The sequence below is a fragment of the Leopardus geoffroyi genome, chromosome C1 (genome assembly GCF_018350155.1).
Source record: "Leopardus geoffroyi isolate Oge1 chromosome C1, O.geoffroyi_Oge1_pat1.0, whole genome shotgun sequence".
Classification (NCBI taxonomy): Eukaryota; Metazoa; Chordata; class Mammalia; order Carnivora; family Felidae; genus Leopardus; species Leopardus geoffroyi.
In genome coordinates, this window is record NC_059328.1 from 177,877,919 (window position 1) to 177,900,967 (window position 23,049).

Genomic DNA, 23,049 nt, shown 5'->3' on the forward strand with positions numbered 1-23,049 from the left:
TTTCTTGTTTATTCATTTAGCAAGTTTGAAGTCCCTCCATATGTTAGGTATTATTCTGGGAACTGGGGATTTAGCAGTGACCAAAACAAAGTCATTTCCTTTGCAAAGCTTATTGCATAATTATATAGTATCCTTTGTACTCTAAGGCTGTCTCAAATTGAGATAAGAAGGGCAGGGAAGATTTAAACTTCAAGCATTTTTATTCCCTGCTAAATGTGTAAATCTATTATCCGGGATTAAGATTAAATAATTGGATAAGGCTTCAAAACTACTTCATATTCTTTCCTGTTAATCACAAACATAATATTGGTGATTTATAAATAATGTCTCTTTTAGGGAGACATGGACCTTGAAAGGACCTTGGGAATTATTTAATTAACCACTTCAGTTAGATGAGAAATCTGAGTACTGAGTCACAGGATTTTATTTGTTCAGCGTCATGTGCAACATTAACGTCAGGGCTAGAAGTAGAATCCAAGAATATTGATTCTTGTACAGGTGCTTTTGATGAGTTACATTTTGTGAAAAAGTATCACACTGAAAAATATACTTTAGCTGTGTTTATAAAATCAGCCTGTCAGAAAATTATAGCATTAAAATTCAGGTAAAAAAAATGTTATAAGAATGGGAGTATGTTGGTGTGTGTGTGTGATAGTGTTAAGGACATTTTCTAGTTTCAATATGTGAGAAAAAAGATATATAAATAATTTGAATAGAAACATATTGGAGGATGGTAATATAGAGTTGTAAAGTGTCAAGTTACATTATAAGTGTGATAGATGACGTGTCACATCAAGGTCTATATAGCCATTTCCTAAAATTGTATGGATTCTCTTAGAGATCTTCTCTTGTTAACTTGAGATCTGTGATAGCGTGCACACACACACTCAAAAACCTGAAAATTAGAGTTTTAATGGAAATCTGATATAAAAAATAAAGCCATTATGCAGAGTTTTCAGTAGCCACTGAATTCTAACACACATCCTTGTTCTTTAAACCTTTGCTCCCACACACCAACAGATGCAGTCTAAAACACACGCCCCCACATTCACACCTACACATTCAGCCCCTCACCTGCCTCTCACACACAGTTCTGACACATTTGTTCCATGTCCTTCATCTATGGGAGATAGTGTGAAGGAGAAATGAAACCCAGGAGCACAGCTGCACGATGTATAAATGTGTGTATTACACAAAGCCTGTGGAAAAAGCTTTCAATGAAATAGTAATAGTTTGTTTCAGAAAAATTAACATTAGTAAAATCAGTGAAAATAGAGTCAGCTCCTCCAGCTTAAATTCATGAGACTAGAAAGGAAGATCGTGATTCAGAGTTTAATTCAATCCATTTTTGATAACATATCTCAACAAATACAATAAATTGATAATTTCTGAGGAAAAGGGCTTAAAACAGTACTACTAAATTAGTTCTAATAATTCTAAAAAGAAGAAAATAATATTTTTCTTTTGGTTTTTCTTATATCATCTTTTATTTATTTTTTCATCATAAGTGTACTCTTTAATCCCCAACCCCTATTTCCGCTATATATATATATACATATGTATGTGTATATATATATATGTATATATACATATACATATATATATATGCATGCATGCCATATCTTCTTTACTCATTCATCTATTGATGGACACTTGGGGTGCTTCCATAATATGGCTATTGTAAATAATGCAATAATGCTGCTATAAACATAGGGGTTCATGTATCCCTTTGAATTAATGTTTTTGTATTCTGGGGGTAAATACTTAATAGTGTGATTACTGGATCATAAGGTAGTTCTATTTTTAACTTTTTGAGGACACTCCATAGCGTTTCCCATAGTGGCTGCACCAGTCTGCATTGCCACCAATAGTGCACGAAAGTTCCTCTTCTTCCATATCCTTGCCAACACATGCTGCTTCTTAAATTTTGATTTCAGCCATTTCTGACAGGTGTGAAGTGATAACTCATTGTATTTTTGATTTGTATTTCCCTGATGATGAGTGATGTTGGGCATCTTTTCATGTGTCTGTTAGCCATCTATATGGCTTCTTCCTCTTTGAAAAAATGTCTGTTCATGTTTTCTGCTCATTTTTAAGTTGGATTATTTGTTTTTGGGTATTGAATTGTATCAGTTCTTTATATATTTTGGATACAAACCCTTTATTGGATATTTCATTAAATATCATCTCTCATTCCACAGGCTGCCTTTTAGTTTTGTTGATTGTTTCTTTCACTGTGCAGAAATTTTTATTTTGATATAGTCCCAATGGCTTATTTTTGCTTTTATTTCCCTTGCCTCAGGAGACATATCTAGAAAAATGTTGCTATGGCCATGCTAGAGATTGCTGCCTGTGCTCTCTTCAAGGATTTTTATGATTTCAGGTCTCACATTTAGGTATTTAATCTGTTTTGAGTTTATTTTTGTGTATGGTGAAAGAAAATGGTCCGGTTTCATTCTTTGGCATTTGGCTGTTTAGTTTTCCCAACATCACTTGTTGAAGAGACTATCTTTTTTCCTACTTTATATTAATTCCTCCTTTATCGAAGATTAGTTGACCGTAGGGTCGTGGATTTTTGGGGGGGTTGGGTTTTATTCTGTTGATCTATGTGTCTGTTTTTATGCCAGTACCATACTGTTTTAATTACTACCACTCTATAGTATAACTTGAAATCTGGAATTGTGATACTTCCAGGAGTTTTGTTTTTCTTTCTCAAGATTGCTGTGGCTATTAGAGGTCTTTGTGGTCCCATACACATTTTAGGATTGTTTGTTCTAGTTCATTTTGATATAGATTGCATTAAATCTGAAGATTGCTTTTGGATAGTATAGACATTTTGATAGTATTTTTTCTTCCAACCCATGAGCATGACTGTCTTTCCATTTCTTTGCATTGTCTTGATTTTTTTTGTAAGTGTTTTATAGTTTTCAGAGTACAGGTCTTCCAGCTTTTTAAGTTTATTTCTAGATATTTTATTGTTTTGGTGCAATTGTAAATGGGATTGTTTTCTTAATTTCGCTTTCTGCCACTTCATTATTAGGAATGCAATGGATTTCTGCACATTAATTTTGTATCCTGTGACTTTACTGAATTCATTTATCAGTTTTAGCAGTTCTTTTGGTGGAGTCTTTAGGGTTTTCTATATAGTATGTGATCTGCAAATAGTGAGAGTTTTATGTCTTCCTTACCAGTTTGGATGCCTTTTATTTCTTTATGTTGTCTAATTGCTGTGGCTAGGACTTCTACTCCTGTGTTGAATGAAAGTGGTGAGAATGGACATCCTTGTCTTTTTCCTGACCTTAGGGGAAAAGCTCTCCATTTTTCACCATTGCATATGATGTTGGCTGTGGGTTTTTCATATAAGGCTTTTAAATGTTGAGGTGAACCTAATTTACTGAGGGTTTTTATCATGAATAGATGGTGTACTTTCTCAAATGCTTTTTCTGCATCTATTGAAATGATCATATGGTTTTTATCCTTTTTCTTACTGATGTGATGTATCACACTGATTATTTTGTGAATATTGAACCACACTTGCATTCCAGAAATAAATCCCACTTGATGTTGGTGTGCGAATTCTTTTAAATGTATTGTTGGATTCAGTTTGCTAAATTTTGTTGAGGACTTCTGCACCTATATTCATGAGGGATATTGGCATATATTTCTGGGGTTTTTTGTGATGACTTTATCTGGTTTTGGTATCAGGGTGATACTGGTCTCATACAATGAATTTGGAGGTTTTTCTGACTCTAGTATTTTTTGGAATAGTTTGAGAAGAATAGGTATTAACTCTTCTTTAAATGTTTGGAAGAATCCCCCAAGAAGCCATCTGTTCCTGGACTTTTGTTTGTTGGGAGTTTCTTGATTACTGATTCAACTTTATTGTTGGTAATTAGTCTGTTCAATTTTTTCTTCTTCTTGCTTTTGTTTTGGTAGGTTATATGTTTCTAGGAATTTATTCATTTCTTCTAAGTTGTCTGATGTGTTGATACATTGGTTTTCATAATATTCTGCTTTAATTGTTTGTATTTCTGTGGTGTTGGTTGTTATTTCTCCTCTTTCATTTGTGATTTTGTTTATTTAGGTTCTCTCTCTCTCTCTCTCTCTCTCTCCCTATTTCTCTCTCTCTTCTTGACGGATCTAGCTGGAGATTTATCAGTTTTGTGATCTTTTCAAAGAACGAGCTCCTGGTATCATTGAACAGTTCTATTGTTTTTCTGGTTTCTAGATAATTTATTTCTTTTTAAAAATATGTTTGTTTGTTTGTTTGTTTGTTTGTTTGTTTAGAGTGCACGAGCAGGGGTAGGGCAGAGGGAGAGGGAGAGAGAGAGAATCCCAAGCAGGACCCATGCTGTCAGCATAGAGCCTGATGTGGTGCTTGATCTCATGAACTATGAAATCATGACCTGAGCCAAAACCAAGAGTTGGTCACTTAATTGACTGAGCCAACCAGGTGTCCCCTATATCATTTATTTCTGCTCTAATCTTTATTATTTCCTTCCTTCTGTTGTTTTTGGGTTTTGTTTGTTGATCTTTTCTTAGCCAGCTCCTTTAGGTGTAAGGTTAGGTTGTTTATTTGAGATTTTTCTTGCTTCTTGAATTAGGCCTATATTGCTATAAACTTCCCTCTTAGAACCATTTTTCCTGCATCCCAAAGATTTTGGACCATTGTGTTTTCATTTTCATTTGTTTCCATGTAATTTTTTATTTCTTCTTTGATTTCTTGGTTGACCCATTCATTGTTTAGTAACATGTTATTTAATCTTCATGCATTTGCGGTCTTTTCAGATTTTTTCTTGTGGTTGATTCCTAGTTTCATATCATTGTGGTCAGAATAAATACATAGTATGACTTTGATTTTTAAACATTTGTTGGGGCGCCTGGGTGGCTTAGTTGGTTAAACATCTGACTCTTGGTTTGGGATCAGGTCATGACCTCATGGTTTGTGAGATTGAGCCCTGTGTTGGGCTCTGTGCTGACAGTGCAGAGCCTGCTTGGGATTCTCTCTCTCCCTCTCTCTCTCTTCCCCTCCCCTGATTACACTTGCTCTCTCTCTCTCTCTCTCTCTCTCTCAAAATAGATAACTGAAAAAATTTTTTGTTGAAACTTGTTTTGTGGCCTAATATGTGATCTATTCTGGAGAGTGTTCCATCTACACTTGAAAAGAATGTGTATTCTGCTGTTTTAGGATGGAATGTTCCAAATATGTCTGGTTCAGTGTGTCATTCAAAGCCACCATTTCCTTGTTAATTTTCTGTTTGGTTGATCTGTCCATCAATTTGAGGAGAGTGTTAAAGTCCCCTAACTGTTTTATGTATTTGGGTGCTTTCATATTGGGTGCATAATTATTTACAATTCTTATCTCCTCTTTTTGGATTATCCCCTTTATTATTTTATAGTGTCATTCTTTGTCTCTTGTTACAGTCTTTGTTTTAAAGGCTACTGCTACCCTGGCTCTCTTTTGACATCCATTTATCCATGATAAATGTTTCTCCATTCCCTCACTTTCAACCTTCAGGTGTCTTTAGGTCTGAAATGTGTCTCCTGTAGACAGCACATAGATGGGTCTTGTTTTTTATCCACTCTGTCACCCTATGTCTTTTGATTGGAGCATTTAGTCCATTTATATTCAAAGTAATTATTGATAAGTATGCACTTGCTGCCATTTTGTTATTTGATTTGTGGATGCATTGTAGTTTTTCTCTTTCCCTTTCTTCTCTTTGCTCTCTTCTCTCTCAGTTAGTTGGCTTTTTGTAGAGATATACTTGGATTCCTTTTTCTTTATTTTTTGCATATATATGACTGGTTTTTAATTTGTGGTTACCATTAGGTTTGTATATAACATCTTCTGCATATAGCAATCTATATTAAGTTGATGGTTGCTTAGGTTTAAACCCATTCTTTACTCCTTTCCCCATCTCCATATTTTAGGTATATGGTGTCATATTTTAAATCCTTTCTTTTATGAATCTCATGACTGATTTTTATAAAGATACTTATTTTTACTGCTTTTGTGTTTTTTTCTTTTTATGCTTTTATTTATAGTCTTTCCTTTCCACTCAAAGGGTCCCCTTTAATATGTCTTGTAGAGTTAGTTTAGTAGCCATAAACTCCTTTAGTTTTTGTTTGAGAAACTTTCTCTCTCCTTCTATTCTGAATGATAGGCTTGCTAGATAGAGTATTCTTGCATGCAGATTTTTCCCTTTCAGCACTTTGGATACATCATGCCACCCCCTCTGGCCTGCAAAGTTTCTGCTGAAAAATCTTCTGATAGCCTTATGCAGTTTCCTGTAACTGTCTTTTCTATTGCTTCTTAAAAAAATTTTTTTTATCGCTACTTTTTACCATTTTGGTTACTATGTGTCTTGTTGTGGACCTCCTTAGGTTGTTTTTGAGGGGATCTCTGTGCCTCCTGGATCTGGACATCTATTTTCTTCCCCAGATTAGGGAGGTTTTCAGCTATCATTTCTTCAAGTAAATTTTCTGTCCCCTTCTCTCTTTCTTCTTCTGACCTCCGTACAATGTGAATGTTATTATGCTTGATGGAGTCACTGAGTTCCCTAAGACTATTCTCAATTTGCCTAATTTTCTTTCATGTGTTCATTTGTTTCATTTCTTTCATTACTTTCCCTTAGTCTGTCTTCCAGGTCGTTGATTCATTCTTCTGCTTCATCTAGACTGCTATTTATTCCATCAAGTTTATTTTAAATTTCATTTATTGTGTTCTTGATCTCTGATTGGCTGTTTTTAATCTCTGTGTTAAGGGTTTCACTAATGTTTTCCACTCTTTTCTCAAGTCCAATGAGTATCTTTATGCTCATTACTTTAAATTCTCTATCAGGCATGTTACTTGTATTCATTTTGCTTTGGTCTCTTGCTGTGGTTTGTTTCCGTTCTTTCATTTCGTAGATATTTCTCTGTCTCTTCATTTTGTCTGACTTTCTGCATGTGTGTCTCTGTGTTAGGAAAGTAAACTACTTCTCTTGCTCTTAATGATAATAGCCTTATGAAGAGAGGTCCTGATGGTGCAGAAAAACTCTAAATTTTACTCCCTAGTGATTTTTTCCTGGAGTCTGAAATCTTTCTGATTGTGCATTACATTTAGATTTAGGAGGGTACAATTAGATCAAATATTAGATTTTTAGAGCACACAAACATGGAAAACCATTGACATTATCAAAAATACATAATCCAGAAACCATGGCAAATCCAAAATTACCAAGTAAAATAGATGTTTTAAAGTCTCTCTAAAAGTGGTGGCCATTGACTCTATATTACTGTTGCTGACAAAGCATTTGTATTTTACATCATAAATTTTGTTTATTGAGAATCTTGCAGTTCTAGCAAGCAATAAAATTATGAACAACAGGATAGAAAGATGCATACTTTCTTAATGAGTAGAAATAGCTCACCTTCAGCACAGGCTAAGACTTTAAAGAATGAGTGGGGTTCTTTTGGTCACTAGTGGCAGAAAACCTGACCCAACCTGGCCTAAAAGGATATCTATTGTCTCGTATAACTAAAAAGCCCAAGTGGTAGGTCCTAAAGCTTCCAGTCTAGGTGGTTTCAGGCAAACCAATTCACTAGTGCTCCATCCTTTAATTCTATCTTCTGAATAGCTTCAGTATCAGTTCCACACAGTAGTGCTCCAGTCCTTCCAACCTCTTAGGTTCAAGACCAAAAAAAAAGAGCAAGTTGGCTTCCCCAAGAACTCAGTTACTGACTTGAATCTCCCTTTCATCCCTGAGCCAACTACTGTGGCTAAAGGAACATGATACACTGACTAGCTTAGGCCTAAGGAGTATGTTTCACCTCTGAGTAAGGACAGAGGTTTAGTCTTGCTCAAGCACATGGACTATAGGGAGGAAGAGTGAAGAAAGAGTAAAAAAAAAAACAAAAAAAATTAATGTTCATTCATTTTTGAAAGACAGAGAGAAACAGAGTGCAAGCAGGGGTGGGACAGAGAGAGAGGGGGACACAGATTCCGAAGGAGGCTCCAGGCTCTGAGCTCTCAGCACAGAGCTGGACATGGGGGCTCATACCCACAAGCCGTGAGATCATGACCTGAGCCAAAGTCAGACGCTTAACTGACTGAGTCACCCAGGTGCTCCGAAAGAGTAAAAATTAATATGAAAATTGGGAGCTTTTACTGGAAGATGGAAATGTATGGGATTCTAATATCAAACGACATATGCCTATTATATGAGGAATCTCAACTGTGGCCATAGAGATATAGTTTTACCTGCTCTGTCAGTACCAATTAACAAGTGGTCTTAGATCAAAGGTGATGATAAAAATGAAGAGTGAATACCCCATTTATAAGACAGATGTGCCACTGGATCATCAGTTTCCTTGGCTGTACAATTATACCACTTACAACTTTTTTTTGGGGGGGTGAGGATTAATAAACCAATGCATGTGAAAGCATAGGTGGTTAATAAAGGTCAATTATCATCTCATTTTCCTTTGAGTCAAATTTTCCTTTCTTAGGTTTAAAGTTAGTCAAAATAGGAAGTACATGTGATTATTTTTGTTTAATGTCTAGAACCTAAGACAGTAGCTAGTACATAGTAAAAATAATGTGTGCTGAAAAACTAAATAGGTGTACTAGTTAGGTTATATGATCAGCTGCTGTAACAAAGATACCACAATATAAAATGGATCAAACAAGACAAATGTTTATTTCTCTCTCACAAAGCAGTCTGGAGCTTTTGGGCAATTTTTGGTAGGAAGGCAGCTCTGCTCCTATAGATCATGAAGCCTTCTTCTATCTTATTCCACCTTTCCCTTATTTTCTTTATGGGCATGGTTGAAGCTTGCTGACCACCATCATAACTATGTTCCAGCCCATGGGAAGTAGAAACAAGATATAATAGGCACACAGCATCCTTTTAAGAATGTAATACAGATATTGTGCACATCTCTTCTACTCACATCCCCTCAGACATTAGTTATGTGGCTACAATAAGCTACAAAGAATGTTGAAGAAGATAGCTTCTCCCAAGGCAGTCAGAAGCCAGCTCAGGGGGATCTATTACAGAAACAGATGAGGAGATAGGATAGATCAATGAGTGGTCTCTGTCACATGCAGCCATGTGAAGGTCTGAGACACTGGAGCAATGGGTACCAGTTTTCTCACAATGTTGCTGGCAATGAAAAAGCAAAGGAAAAGCTACTTGGAAACAACTGTGGATCATAGTTTCAGAGAGTCATATGTAAATGTGTTAATACGTTAATGTTAATATATGTAGATAAGTTAAGGCTAAAGATGGAGATTAGACTAATGGAATTTTATGATTAGCAAATTGACTAACTATAATCTTAAATGCATTCCATAAAGCACTTATTTCTTTTAACTCAGATCATCTAATTTTATTAGGTTGGAACTATGAACTTGGATTTTATTTACTGGATTTTATTGTTAAAGGGTTACTTTTCTAGGAATGATTCACCCCCATCTGATCATTTCTCCATATGAAAGTTCTAAGGAATGTAGGAAGCATTATTTGAGCTAAGAATTATATTTTCAACTAAAGATATATAAAAGAATCTTAATTGATGAATTGCAGTCTGTTCCACATTGAAGAGAGCTGTCCTAAATCAAAGATGACATATTTAGGCAACTGGATGTCCCAGAAAATCTGGGACAGTCTAATTTTAGATATCTGATATTGTCACCAATCCTACAAAGCATTTTTGAACATGTACCACCAATATGTGTATATTTATTTATATATCTGTGTGTGTGTGTGTGTGTGTGTGTGTGTGTGTGTGTGTATCCTGGCATGTTGTGTACATTATGAAACATACACCAAAAAATAAATTTTTAAAGGATGAACTAAACAAATTGCAAATAGAAGTTTTAATACTCACTTCTTACATCCTCCTAGGGCTCATGCACACACAACATGAAAATCATTGTCTAGTCAATAATAGAGTCTAGACCAGAACTCAGATCTCCTGACTTATAGTTCAGTAGTCTTTCCTCTTAACTGCATTGTCTTTCATCTTTCTAATACCCAATGTAACTAAAGCATAAGGCAGGCATTTGTTCCAGACAAAATGGAGTAAGTGCATCCCATTTTACACCCCCTTCTAGCAACAGTAACAATACCAAAAAACACTAAACAGAATAAGTCACTTACCAGAAGATCTGAAAAGTGGAAAAAAGGCAAATTAGTTAGACATCTTAAGACTTGAGGAATGACCTTGTAGTGAGTTTCCTGGGTTTTTTTCTTGCCCTCTATATATTCGTGTCTGTATGATACAAATATTTGCAACCTGGAAACAACAGTGGGCAGAGACAAAACAAAAGAAAACTGCAACAACAAAAAAAAGAAAATCTTGTTTCCCTAGCCAAAGGACTGGGAAAGGGGAAGCCCAATAGAACAGAAACTTCTGAATTGTGTGTGGTAGGCAGAATTCTAAGAAGTACTGACCCAGGTTTCCTGTCATTGAATACATGCCTGCCCTGGAACTATGAATTTGATGGACATGACCTCTATGGTTAGGCTATGTTATACAGCATGGTGGACATTAAGATAAGATAAGCAGATTATCCAGGTGGTCCTGGCCTAATCACATGAGCCTTTTAAAAGTCAAGAGTTTTCTCTGCTTGGTAGTAGAAGGCGAAATCAGAGAGAGTCAAAGCATGAGAAGCATTTGGCATGAGGGAGGTTTTCTATTGGTAAGATGGAGGAATCCACATGGCAAGGATCTGAGAATGGCCTCTAGGAGCTGAGTTTGGCCCCCAGCTGACGGGTAGCAAGACTCCAGGATCTTAGTCACACAACTGCAAGGAAATGAATTCTGCCAGCAATGTGAAAGAGGTAGAAGTGGGTCCTTCCCTAGCTGAAGATCCAGGTGGGGATGTAGCTGGCCCACATCTTGATTTTAGCCTTATCAGACCTTGAGCTATGGGATTCTTAACCAAGGAAACCATGAAATAACAAATTTTTGTTGTTTTAAACCACTAAATTATTGGTAATTTCCTTGTTCTTGTGACAAACCCTATGAAAAAGCCATGTATGTCCTCATCCCTATGGCGCTGCAATAGTAGGGCTGGTTGGCAGAACTTCTACTGTGTATTAATTTCTTGTTGCTGCTGTAAAAAATCACCAAAAGTTAGTGGCTTAAAAGACAGAAATTTATTATCTTACAGTTCTGGAAATCACAAGGCCAATATGGGTCTTACTGGGCTAAAATCAAAGTGTCCGTAGAGCCACTTTCTTTCTGGAAACCTTTCCGGAGTCTTTGGAGAGAATCCATTTCCTTGCCTTTTCCAGCTTTTAGAGGCTGCCTGCATGCCTTGGCTCATGGTTCCTTCCTTTATCTTTAAAGCACATCACTCTGATCTCTACTTCTGTGATCATATCGCCCCTCTTTTTCTTGGACTTTTTTGCCTTCTTCTTATAAAGACACTTGTGATTACATTGGGCCCATCTGGATAATCCAGGGTATCTTCCCATATCAAGATTCTTAACTTAATCACATTTGTGAAGTCTCTTTTACTATGTAAAGTAATATATTCATAGGTTCTAAGGATTAGGATAGAGACAGCTTAGGTGGGGTGGGGGGGATTATTCTGTCTACTGCAACTCCCTACTATAACACTATAGAGGCTTTATAAACCAAATTGACATTTGAATCACAGCCCTCAAAAGTGGGCTAGGACATACATTCTGAACATTAATAAGTTAACTACAGGGTCAATTAGGGTATCTAAATAGGAATCAGAGTCTTATGATATCCAACTGCCCAGAATATAGTACAAAATTACTCATCATATTAGGCAAATTTCAACTCAAATAAGAAAAGATATGGGGAGCCTGGGTGGCTCAGTCGGTTAAGCGTCTGATTTCTGCTCAGGTCAGGTCATAATCTCGAAGTTTGTAAGTTTGAACCCTGCATTCGGCTCTATGCTGATAGCTCGGAGCCTGAAGCCTGCTTTGGATTCTGTCTCCCTCTCTCTCTGCCCCTCCCCCATTCGTGCTCTCTCTCTCTCTCTCTCTCTTTCTCAAAAATAAATAAACATTAATTAAAAAAAAAAGAAAAGAAAAGATAATCAACAGATGCCAACACCAAGATGATGAAGATGTTGGAATTATCAAAGATTTTAAAGCAGCTATTATAAAAATGTTCAGCAACAGGCACATGAAAAGATGCTCAACGTCGCTCCTCATCAGGGAAATACAAATCAAAACCACACTCAGATATAACCTCACGCCAGTCAGAGTGGCTAAAATGAACAAATCAGGAGACTATAGATGCTGGCGAGGATGTGGAGAAACGGGAACCCTCTTGCACTGTGGGAATGCAAACTGGTGCAGCCACTCTGGAAAACAGTATGGAGGTTCCTCAAAAAATTAAAAATAGACCTACCCTATGACCCAGCAGTAGCACTGCTAGGAATTTACCCAAGGGATACAGGAGTACTGATGCATAGGGGCACTTGTACCCCAATGTTTATAGCAGCACTCTCAACAATAGCCAAATTATGGAAAGAGCCTAAATGTCCATCAAATGACAAATGGATAAAGAAGTTGTGGTTTATATAAACAATGGAATACTATGTGGCAATGAGAAAGAATGAAATATGGCCCTTTGTAGCAACGTGGATAGAACTGGAGAGTGTTATGTTATGTGAAATAAGTCATACAGAGAAAGACAGATACCATATGTTTTCACTCTCATGTGGATCCTGAGAAACTTAACAGAAACCCATGGGGGAGGGGAAGGAAAAAAAAAAGAGGTTAGACAGGGAGAGAGCTAAAGCATAAGAGACCCTTAAAAACTGAGAACAAACTGAGAGTTAATGGGGGGTGGGAGGGAGGGGAGGGTGGGTGATGGGTATTGAGGAAGGCACCTTTTGGGATGAGCACTGGGTATTGTATGGAAACCAATCTGACAATAAATTTCATATTAAAACATAAATAAATAAATAAATAAATGTGTAAAAAGTAAAAAAAAAATGTTCAGTAAACAATTACAAATACTCTTGAATCAAATAGGAAAGAAACAGAAAATCTTAGCAAAGATTTATAGAAGATATAAAGACAAACCAAATGGAGATTTTAGAATTTAAAAATATAGTAACTGAAATAAAAAATTCATTAGATAGGTGTTCTAACTGAACCTAGGACTTAATTTTTAGAGGTTACTGAATGATAACATTGACAAGTCAATGCTGTTGAAAGAGTTTGGGGGCACCTGGGTGGCTCAGTCAGTTAAGCCTCCATCTTCGGCTCAGGTCATGATCTTGTGGTTTGTGGGTTCAAGCCCCATGTCAGTCTCTGTGCTGACAGCTCAGAGCCTGAAGCTTGCTTCGGATTCTGTATCTCCCTCTCTCTCTGCCACTCCCCTGCCCACGTGCTCTCTCTCTCAAAAATAAATAAACCTTAATTTTTTTTTAAAAAAGAAGAGTTTATTAAGAAGCATGCCCAGCCATGTAGGGCTACATGAGGAAGTACTAGGGTCAGTGAGGAGGCAGGAGGAGCAAGAGGGAAGCATAGGTACAAGTCTTTATTGTGGTTTCTGAAAGAAGGAATGGGTGAGGCAGGGTAGTCAAGTAGAAACAGGTTTAGAATCAAATAGTTGGAATAATTTTAGCAGACTCTGAGCTATCATGGTGATCTCTAGTTATTCAGTACCTGGACCCAGGGTGATTTAGAGCAGGGGAAACATTGGCTTAGTGTATGAATGTTAAAGGAAGTGGTTGAGGTACAGACCTGGATTGGTTGGTTTGCATATAAAAAGAATGTGGTAGACGAGTCACTACCTCCAGGAATTAGTTAGCTCTGGGAGGGCATTCTTTTCCTATCCAGCAAGACTCCTAAGATGTGAAAGTATCATAAATATAGAAAATTAAAACATAATTAAAATAATGAGTTCAATTGCAAAATTGGCAAGCCAGAAGAGTCAGTGAACTTGAAGACAGAGCAATAGAAATGATCAATATGAACAACAGATGTAAAAGAGATATTTTAAAAATGAATGGATCCCCAGGGACCTGTGGGATAGTAACGGAAGATTTAACATTCATGTTATCAAAGTTTCAGGAGAAGAAAAAGAACACTGAGCTGAAAAATATTTGAAGAAATAATGGCTCAAACTTCTCAAACTTGGCGAAGGACATAAACCTACAGATTCAAGAAACTGAATGTACCCCAAACAGAATAAACTTTTAAAGATTCACACACAGACATGTCATAATCAAATCTCTGAAAAGGAAAAACAAAGAAAAACTTTTGAAAGCAGCCAGAGCCAGAGAGAAACAACGCATTCCCAACTGGGGAACAATGAATCAAATGATAACAGATTACCCCTCCTTGAAGAACAGAAGGAAGAGGCAAACATTTTCCAAGTTCTGAAAGAAAGACATTGTCAACCCAGAATTTTTTATCCCGTAAAAAATATCCTTCAAGAAAGAAGGTGAAGAAACACTGAGAGGATTTATCAGCAGCAGACTTGCTTTAAAAGAATGGCTGAAAAACTATTCAGATAGAAAGGAAATGGCAATGAAAGGATTCTTGGAACATCATGAATGAAAAAAAGATCAGTGGAATTATACAGATTGCATGCTATAGAACATTCTTGAAGTGACAAAATTATAGTGATGGAGACTAGATCAGTGGTTGCAAGGGTTAGGGTCAGGAGAAGGTGTGATTATTATTTAAAAAATATTTTTTAATGTTTATTTATTTTTGAGAAAGAGAAAGAGGGAGAGAGAGACACACAGCACAACTGGGGGAGGGGCAGAGAGAGAGGGAGACACAGAATCTGAAGCAGGCTCCAGGTTCTGAGCTGTCAGCACAAAGCCAGACATGGGGCTCAAATTCATGGAGTGCAAGATCATGACCTGAGCCGAAGTTGGATGCTTAACCAACTGAGCCACCCAGATGTCCCAGGAGAAGTGTATTAAAGTGTTAACACAAAGAAGTTTCTTTCTGGTGATTGGGTGATAGAATAGTTTTGGATCCTGTTTGTGGTAATGGTTACGGAATCTATTCATGCAGTAAGATTTCAAATTTCACCATTCAAAACGAGTGTATGTAAAGAAAGACTGGTGAAATCCAAATAAAATCTAAATTTGATTGAACAGCATTGTACCAATGTGAATTTCCTGGTTTTGGCATTTTATTATGGTTATAGAAAATATTATCATTGGGGCAAGATTGGGTACACAGAAACTCTCTTGTAATATTTTTACAATTTTTTATCCTAAACAATTTCAAAATAAAATGTTATTAGGACCTATATCAATGGTTTTTAAAAATATGATAATTGATAAAGGTAGGATAAGAACAGGTGAATGCAGGATTTGGAGGAAATCAGCTGAACTGGTATACGATAGATTTTGGTTGGTTCAGTGAGATCATTATTTGCCAGACTCCCACTAATCTATACACACAAATGTACATGTGCATACTCGCAAACACACACAAACACAGTTATACTCACCTAGATTTCAGCATTTCCTTATTATCTTTCTAGCATTCTCTTTCTAGCCATTTACCTTATTTTTCTGTGCTTAGCATTAGGAAATATCTGTCAGGAGATCTGACCCATTTAATTCCTCTCTGTACCTACTTCTGCTTCAACTCCTAACCCTTTCTGAAACCCTTATAGCTCTTGTTAGCATAAAATTCTAACCTCTATTTCTAACAATTATTTGCCAGCAGCCTACTTAACACTGCAATATTTACTGAGCCTTATTAGGTATGATGGGTATGATGAGAGGACACAGGCCTGACACAGAGGCCTGACTCAGCACTAAGTGGCGTGAAACAAAGGAGACACCCTAAAGCTGCCACATCTCACTGTCACATTTCTGGGACCCATATGTCCTCTGGATGGCAGGGGCTGGAGAAGAACTTCTCCATAAAAGTCTGCGGAAACTATTGCAGGTGAGTAGGAAGTTGGAGGAGAGGAAAAGAGTGGTGAGAAGGTAGCTTATTTAGGAGAACGTTATCCAGCTCAAATCCTTTGGTGATCAGGCTAGGACTGAAAAAGGATAAGAGAAGTCAAAATAATAGAAGGAACAGAAAATTTCTTATAGCTAAAGGCTCTATTCCCATCTTGTTCTGAGGCTAAAGGGAAAAGAGGGTCAAGGATGGTAGACCCAGTTCTGAGGCTACTGGGAGAGGGAACAGAGAGAGCTCAGTTGCTGTGGATAACTTTGTGGATCCAGTCTGTATAGCGGGAAACCTTGGTGTAGTAGCCAATATCACCTTTCAAAATACACCCTGCTGACCAAGATAGGATCCCATGGAGCTGATTTTGGCACAGGATTGGGACAGCATCTAATTCCTGTTAGAAAAAGGACAGATGGGTCAGACAGGATAGCCAAAACAAAGATGACCTAGTGCCAAGTCCCTGAGGGGCCCAGAATAGAAAGACTTAGGGGATAAGGACAGGGGGAAATGTCTGGTGGACATCTTGGGCCCACCCAACTACTTCTAGGCCACATCAGAGTTAGCCATAAAGAAATAAGAACACTCTGAGATGTTTCCACCCTAGCATCTAAGTTCATTCGTTATTGGAAGGACACAGTCCTTCCTGGATCCCATATACATTGATCTCTTCTTGAATGTAGAGACAGGAGATTGGAATGGTTGAGGGAGATGTGTGGACCCCAAAACAGCCCCAAACTCAAATGGGCAGAGAGAAAAGAGTTACCTTACATGAGTGTGTGTTCTCCAGAGATGATCCTGCACAGAACATGTTTTCTGTGATTTTAATAGGAATTTGTCTTATAAGGGATTCTTGGCAGTCATCATTAGAAAACCAAAAGACAGTCTGGTTTATCTGGATATCAGGTTCTGGGTCTGAGCACATGAGTGTGCACACACGCGCACACACAAACACAGAGGGAGAGAGACAGAAGAGGCTTTGTTTCTCTTTGATCCTTCACATATTCATCTTTCTTTCTTCTCCCCTTCCCTCCCTCTTTTCTGTTATTAATCTCTCCATCATTCAGTGAATCATCATTCAGAAAAAGCCAACATGAAAAGGAACCAGAGAGGAAGAAAAAATAATGAAATGAATAAACCAAGTCTGGTCCCAGTGTTGTAAAACTGCATGCCTTGGGCTTGTGTGTACATGCTTTTATTTGTGAATGCTTGTCTATAAGTTACTAATGAATGAGCCACACTCAGCATCACCAGTAGGATTACCTGCCAATCTCTTCCTCACCCAGACACCCTTTCACCCTCACCTGGGTGATGAAGCAAGAACACTGGATTCCTTTAACAGCTACGTTACCAATTGGGGCCTCAATTTCCAAATGAATAAAACTAGAGGTTGAGATATTATAAGTTCTCAGGGCTCTTCCAGCTCTCATAATCTATAATAATAGTTGTATGATAATCCTCTTTGTGTGGGTATGCAAGGAGCACTAAGGGTCTGTCTTGGGAGGGTTACTCACTGAAATTCCTCCATTCCCAGCCCCAGCCAGAGACAGTGCACTTCTCCCCTCTTCTGTCATTCGTGGTATTGGGTAGAACCACCAGCTTGACCTGATCCTTGAGCTCTACGGGATGATTCAGCTTGATGAGCATGAGGTCATGCTCAGCAGAATCCCGGGTAAAATCTGGGTGTTGGACAATAAATGTGGGTCTTAAGTTCCCCATCTTGTTTTGAAAATTCTCTTTTGAAGCCGCAACGTTTATCTCAAGAAATCTGGAAAAGGCCATGAAGGATTAGTAGAAGAAGGAGATATTTTCCTATTGTTCAACTTGTATCTTTTCTACCCCAACTTGCTTTGTGACTTTGCATGAGTTCCTTCCATAACTTGGCAAGACCTCCATCTCCTTGTCTGGCAAATGAGCAATTGCTACTGCAGTTCTATAATTCTTTAATCTGTACCACATTGTATATAGGCTTTTTATCCCAATGGATTCATCCCCTAGTCCTCAGTTCCCTCAGTCTACATCATCCCACCCAAAAATCGAACTCATAACCACCTACATCTACTTCCTGCCTCCTTCCAATAACTTCTCAGGCTTGAGAGCCCCTGGGCAAGTCTCTTCAGGGCTGAGCCTCAGTACCCCTTTAACAATCTCAGTGACTAAGGGGGACCACTTTTCCCTCTAGGACTCCATTACTCACGGTAAGAAGCAATGGGCTGCAGTGAGAACCCACTGTTTGTGGATCAGGGTCCCCAAACAAGGCTCATATTCTGAGTTCAGGAAAACCAGAAAGGTTGGTGCAGTTTCTATGCTCATCTGGTTGAACTGCTGGGCTAATTTTACTTGTGTTGGTGTTGGTATTACAATTATTGTTGTTACCACTGTCAGATAAGGGAAAGGAGAGCAGAATTTTAGAGACAGGTGCAGACATTCCAGAGGATAGAAGTTTGGAATATTTTATGTGGAAGTGCTTTGAAATGGTCAATGTGTTACTGATATAGGAGGTGTTATTGGACCATTCAGGGTCCTTCTGCTAATTTTCCCTTAGGCTTTCCTCTGAATTTATATACTCCTTATTCACTCCTCTTCTCCTTCCTTCCTTCTTCTTGATACCTCTCTATTTTCTTCAAGCTTTCTTCCTAGCTATATAGCAAAGTCACATTCTTTTGCCAAGACCCACCATCCTTTGTGTCAAGTCTTATTATCTCAGTCTGAATCTTCTCATGCACCCATGGAGCCAGAGGAAAATCAGTGGGCTCTAGATATCTCTGAGTGTTCTAGGAAACTTCTAATCACTGGGTTCCTAAATTCTTATCTAAGTAATATACTCTCTACCCACCTTATCTAGACCCATTTCCTACACTTTCCTCCAATATGACCTTTTCAAAATTTAAGCCAAAATAGAAACCTGCACTCACCAGTCACTGTCAGAATGCTGAAGACTAGAAAGAGGCGGTTCATATCTGTGATCTCCATGCTCTCTTGCAGTAAGAAGATCTGGGAAGGGAGTGAACTACAACAAACCTGGTCTCCTGGAAGCTTTGCAAAGGGAGAAATATCAAAGAGGTGTAGGGACATTCAAGGGAGCAAAGTTCGCTCAACCAAGGTAGTATGCCACCAAAGGGAGGAAAGATAGCCAGGCCAGATCCTATCTCTCTAGAGTGTCTGTCCTCCCATTGTAGCATGTGAAATTTCTCCAAGGTGAAATGCCTGACCACTGAGGGATGGCCAATAAACCAAGAGCTTTGCTATACTTTATTAGCAAAGAGAAATCTCAACTGGCCAGTTGTGTCTGCCTTATTCCACTGTCTCCCATAATACTTCAGCTCCCTGGTTCCCTTACATTTACTTACCTGTCCTCACTTAGTGTGGCTGATCTTCACCTCTCTGTGTGACATTTACTAGCCCTCAACTTTCAAATAAACTCCCTCCTCTCTGAGCTACAGATCCCCCTCACCTAACAAGCTGAGTCTTCCCCCATGTCACATTGACTCTTGCCCTAATGTCACACTGGCTCCACCCCATGGCATCCTCTCATGTCACATTGTCCCCATACTATGTCATCCTCCCTCTAACTCCTAGATACCACTGGCCTCTCCCTGAAACTTTGCAGAGCCAAGTAGAGACAGGCAGGGCTCAATATGGAGTTCCCTTGGAATAGAGTCAAAGGGATACCAAAAAAGAATGTATCAGTTGGTTTTTGCTGCATAGAAATTTTCTTAAAACTTAGTGGCTTAAAATGGTAGTCAATTATTTGTTCACAATTCTGTGGGTTGCCAATTTGGGATGGGCTTAGCTGGGAAGTTCTTCTCTCAGCAGGACTCACTGATGTGTCTGTGATCAGCTGGCAGTCAATGGTCCCACAAACATGTCTAGTGGTTGGCTGGCTGTCGGCTTTAGAGTGATGAGAGTAACAAGGCCATGCGTCTATCATCCAACAAGCTAGTCCAAGATCATCTATATGATAGCAGTTGCAAGGTTCCATAGATCAGAAAAATGGTAAACCCCAATGCCCAAATGTTCAAGCCTGTGCATTATCACATTTGCTAATGTCCTGCAGGCCAAGTCAAGTTGCGTGGCCAACTCAGATTCACAGGGTAGAAAAGAGTCCACTGTTTGACAGGAAAATCTGTAAAATCGTATTACAAGGGCACAGATAGAAGAAGGGGATTAGTTTTTGGCCATTTTTTCTTGCCATTTTATTGTGTAAATTTTCAAACATACAAAAAATTTAAAAGCACTGTACCATGAAGACTGCATGCCCACCACCTATTTTCTTCAGCTAACACTTTACTATATTTGTGTTATTACATAGCTATCCATCTATAGTTATGGCTTTTGTTACCATCTACCACATACAGTCAACCAGCTCATCACCTGCAATCTGGCTTCATCTCCCACCTCTCTGACAGCAACTCGTTTTCTCACAGCTGCTTCCCTCACCATATAAGTCCTGAGTTGCTGTAATAGCTTTCAAACTGGACTTCCTTAACAAGCTCTCTCTTTCTCTATCCAGTTTGCCAGATTGATTTTTTTTTCATTTGTTGTACTCTTGCTTAAAAGCTTGCTGTGGTTCGTAGTGCCCATTATTTCATGTCTAAACTCCTTTGCTTTGCTGCCAAGGCCCTCAGTAATCTGGTATTAATCCATGACTGTAGGAATATGACATAATGGGCAGAGTCAGAGTTCCTTGGCAATCTCAAAAGTAGCCTGTGTCCTTGAGAGATCTGTTGGTAAATTTCTCATCTCTCTCTGACCAACTTTAAAATTGGCTGTAATCAATGGCTTTTAGGCCTTTTAGCTTGGCCCCACCTGAACATCTCCCATCAGCACCCCATAAGAATCAGTTTCTGCTCTGACCTGGATATCTTCTTCTCCTTGGCTCTTGGTCAAAATCCCTGGACTTTCATTCTTCTATGGTCTCTGTGTCCCTACTGGTGAGCAAGGACTGGCTCCTCCCCCTGGCATTTTGTCAAACAGTGGCCTTGTTTTGAATATATTCTTCTGATTGGCTATTAGTTCTTATATCCTTGCTGGGTTCATACAAGAAAGAATTCCCATCCATCCTCTGATATGACTATACCACTCACTATACTGAAGAGTAGACTTTACTCCCTATCTGTGCTAATTCCTGTCTGGTACCCACTGAGCTCCACTTATTCAGACTAGGTTTTAAGAGGCCCTCAGATTCCAGTTTGTGTCCACTGTCCCTCTCACCAAAGTGTTCCCTGGTACATTATTTTTCTCTCTTAGACTTTTCTCTATAGACTTTTCACTCTGGGCCAGCTAGTTTCTTCAGTGTAATTTTTAATTTTTTTTTAAAAAAATTTAATGTTTATTTACTTTTGAGAAAGAGAGAGAGATGGGGGGGGGGGGGTGGGCAGAGAGAGAGGGAAACACAGAATCCGAAGCAGGCTCTAGCTCTGAGCTGCCAGCACAGAGCCTGACATGGGGCTCGAACTCACAAGGTGCAAGATCGTGACCTGAGCCAGTCAGACACTCAACCAACTGAGCCACCCAGGTGCCCCTCTTTGGTATTCTTCACATTGATCATTTTCCTACATGCTTCCTTTCATTCTTTGGCTCACTGTACAGACAATTTGGGGGCATCTGCCCAACCCCACCTCTTGTTAGGGAGTCTGCTCCTGCCCACAACCCTTGCTAAGTGACTCAAGCTTGGATATCAAAGGGTCAGAATCTGGAGACACCTCAGAGACACCTCCTGGATCAATGTAGCTCTACTTCAGTGCCCAAACCCAGTTCTGCCTAACCTGGGTCTGACCCTTCCACATTCATAGTTCATCCCATCCTCACATGCTTCTGGATGGTCTCAGACTTAAGAAGTTCCATTTACCTAGACATACACTTTCTTGGGATGAATGAGTGAATACCACCTATCTCCTGACTTACAACTCCCAATAGGCTTCCACACTGACCTGACCTAAAGATAATCTAAGCTCCCTGGCTTGCCTCGGGTCACTTCCTTGAGTGTTAATGGGAAAAGCATTTCCAGATTATGGTCTTTGATCCCAAGGATCAGGTACTTGACACCATTGGCATGAGATTAAATCTTTTTTCTTTTAAAAGTTTAATATAATGACATACAATAAATTGCACATATTTAAAATGTACAATTTGGTCATTCCTGAAAGATTTCTTAAGCCCTTCTGTGATTCCTCCTCTTTCCCTCCAACCCACCACACTATCACCAGGCAACCACTAATCTCTTTCTGTTACTATAGATTAATTTATATTTTCTAGAATATTGGATAAATAGAATCATTACAGCACAGTCTTTTTTGATCTGGCTACTTTCACTCAGTGTAATTAGTTTAGATTCATACATGTTGTTGTGTGACTCTAGAGTTCATTTATTTTCACTGCTGAGTAGTATTCCATTGTATTGATATACCAAAATTTGTTTACCTGTTGATGGATATTTGGGTTGTTTGCAGTTTTGCATTATACAATTAAAGCATCTGTGAACACATAATATGTGTGGGTCTTTATGTAAGCATATATGTGCATATGTGTCTTTATGAAAACAAATGCTTCCTCTTCTCTTGGGTAAATAAATAGAGGCAAAATAGATGGATCATATATAGTAAGTGTATATTTAACTTTTAAAGAAACCGCCAAATTGTTTTTCAATATTTTACATTCTCACCAGAGGTGAAAGAGTTCCAGTTACTCTGTATCTTCACCAGTACCTGGTATGTTCAGTCTTTTTTTGAAAAAAATTTAATTGAGATATAATTGATATACAACATTGTATTAATTTTAAGTGTACAGTGTGTTCAGTCTTTTTAATTTCAGCTATTCTCCTGTGAAATAGTGTTTCATTTCCTTATGACTAATGATTTTGAACATATTTTCATGTGCTTATTTGTCATCCATATATCCTCTTTGATAAAGTGTCTGTTCAAATCTTTTGCCCATTTTAAAATTGGATTGTTTCATTCCTTATAATTGAGATGTGAAAGGTTTTTAATATATTCTGGATAGGAGTCCTGCAATACTTCCAACAGCTGGAAGAATGAACTCCTGTAGATCTATCCACATGCTTCTTCTCTAGACCTGCTTGTTCCCAATTTTTGAATCTTTCTTCCAAACCCCTGACTAAGCAGATACACTATTCATC

At 38.2% G+C, this 23,049-nt stretch overlaps 1 protein-coding gene across 5 annotated transcripts in view; it reads right to left on the reverse strand.

Moving 5' to 3' along the window:
• Nucleotides 1–16,051: 16,051 nt before the first annotated feature.
• Nucleotides 16,052–23,049, reverse strand: part of LOC123599233 (serine protease 58-like) — a 135,150-nt gene continuing 128,152 nt past the window's right edge. For 3 of the 5 annotated variants that reach the window (XR_006713058.1, XR_006713057.1, XM_045480546.1), the window contains 4 exons: nt 18,109–18,289; nt 17,426–17,679; nt 16,678–16,826; nt 16,052–16,308 (listed from right to left, as the gene is read on the reverse strand). Coding sequence is in view for 3 of the 5 variants with exons in the window: in XM_045480546.1 (XP_045336502.1) it covers nt 16,159–16,308; nt 16,678–16,826; nt 17,426–17,679; nt 18,109–18,289 (734 nt within the window). In the remaining 2 variants the exon portion in view is untranslated. Of the gene's footprint in view, nt 16,309–16,677; nt 16,827–17,425; nt 17,680–18,108; nt 18,290–18,826; nt 18,948–19,261; nt 21,202–23,049 lie in introns of those variants that run through there. The other 2 variants (XM_045480548.1, XM_045480547.1) reach the window with 2 other exon arrangements.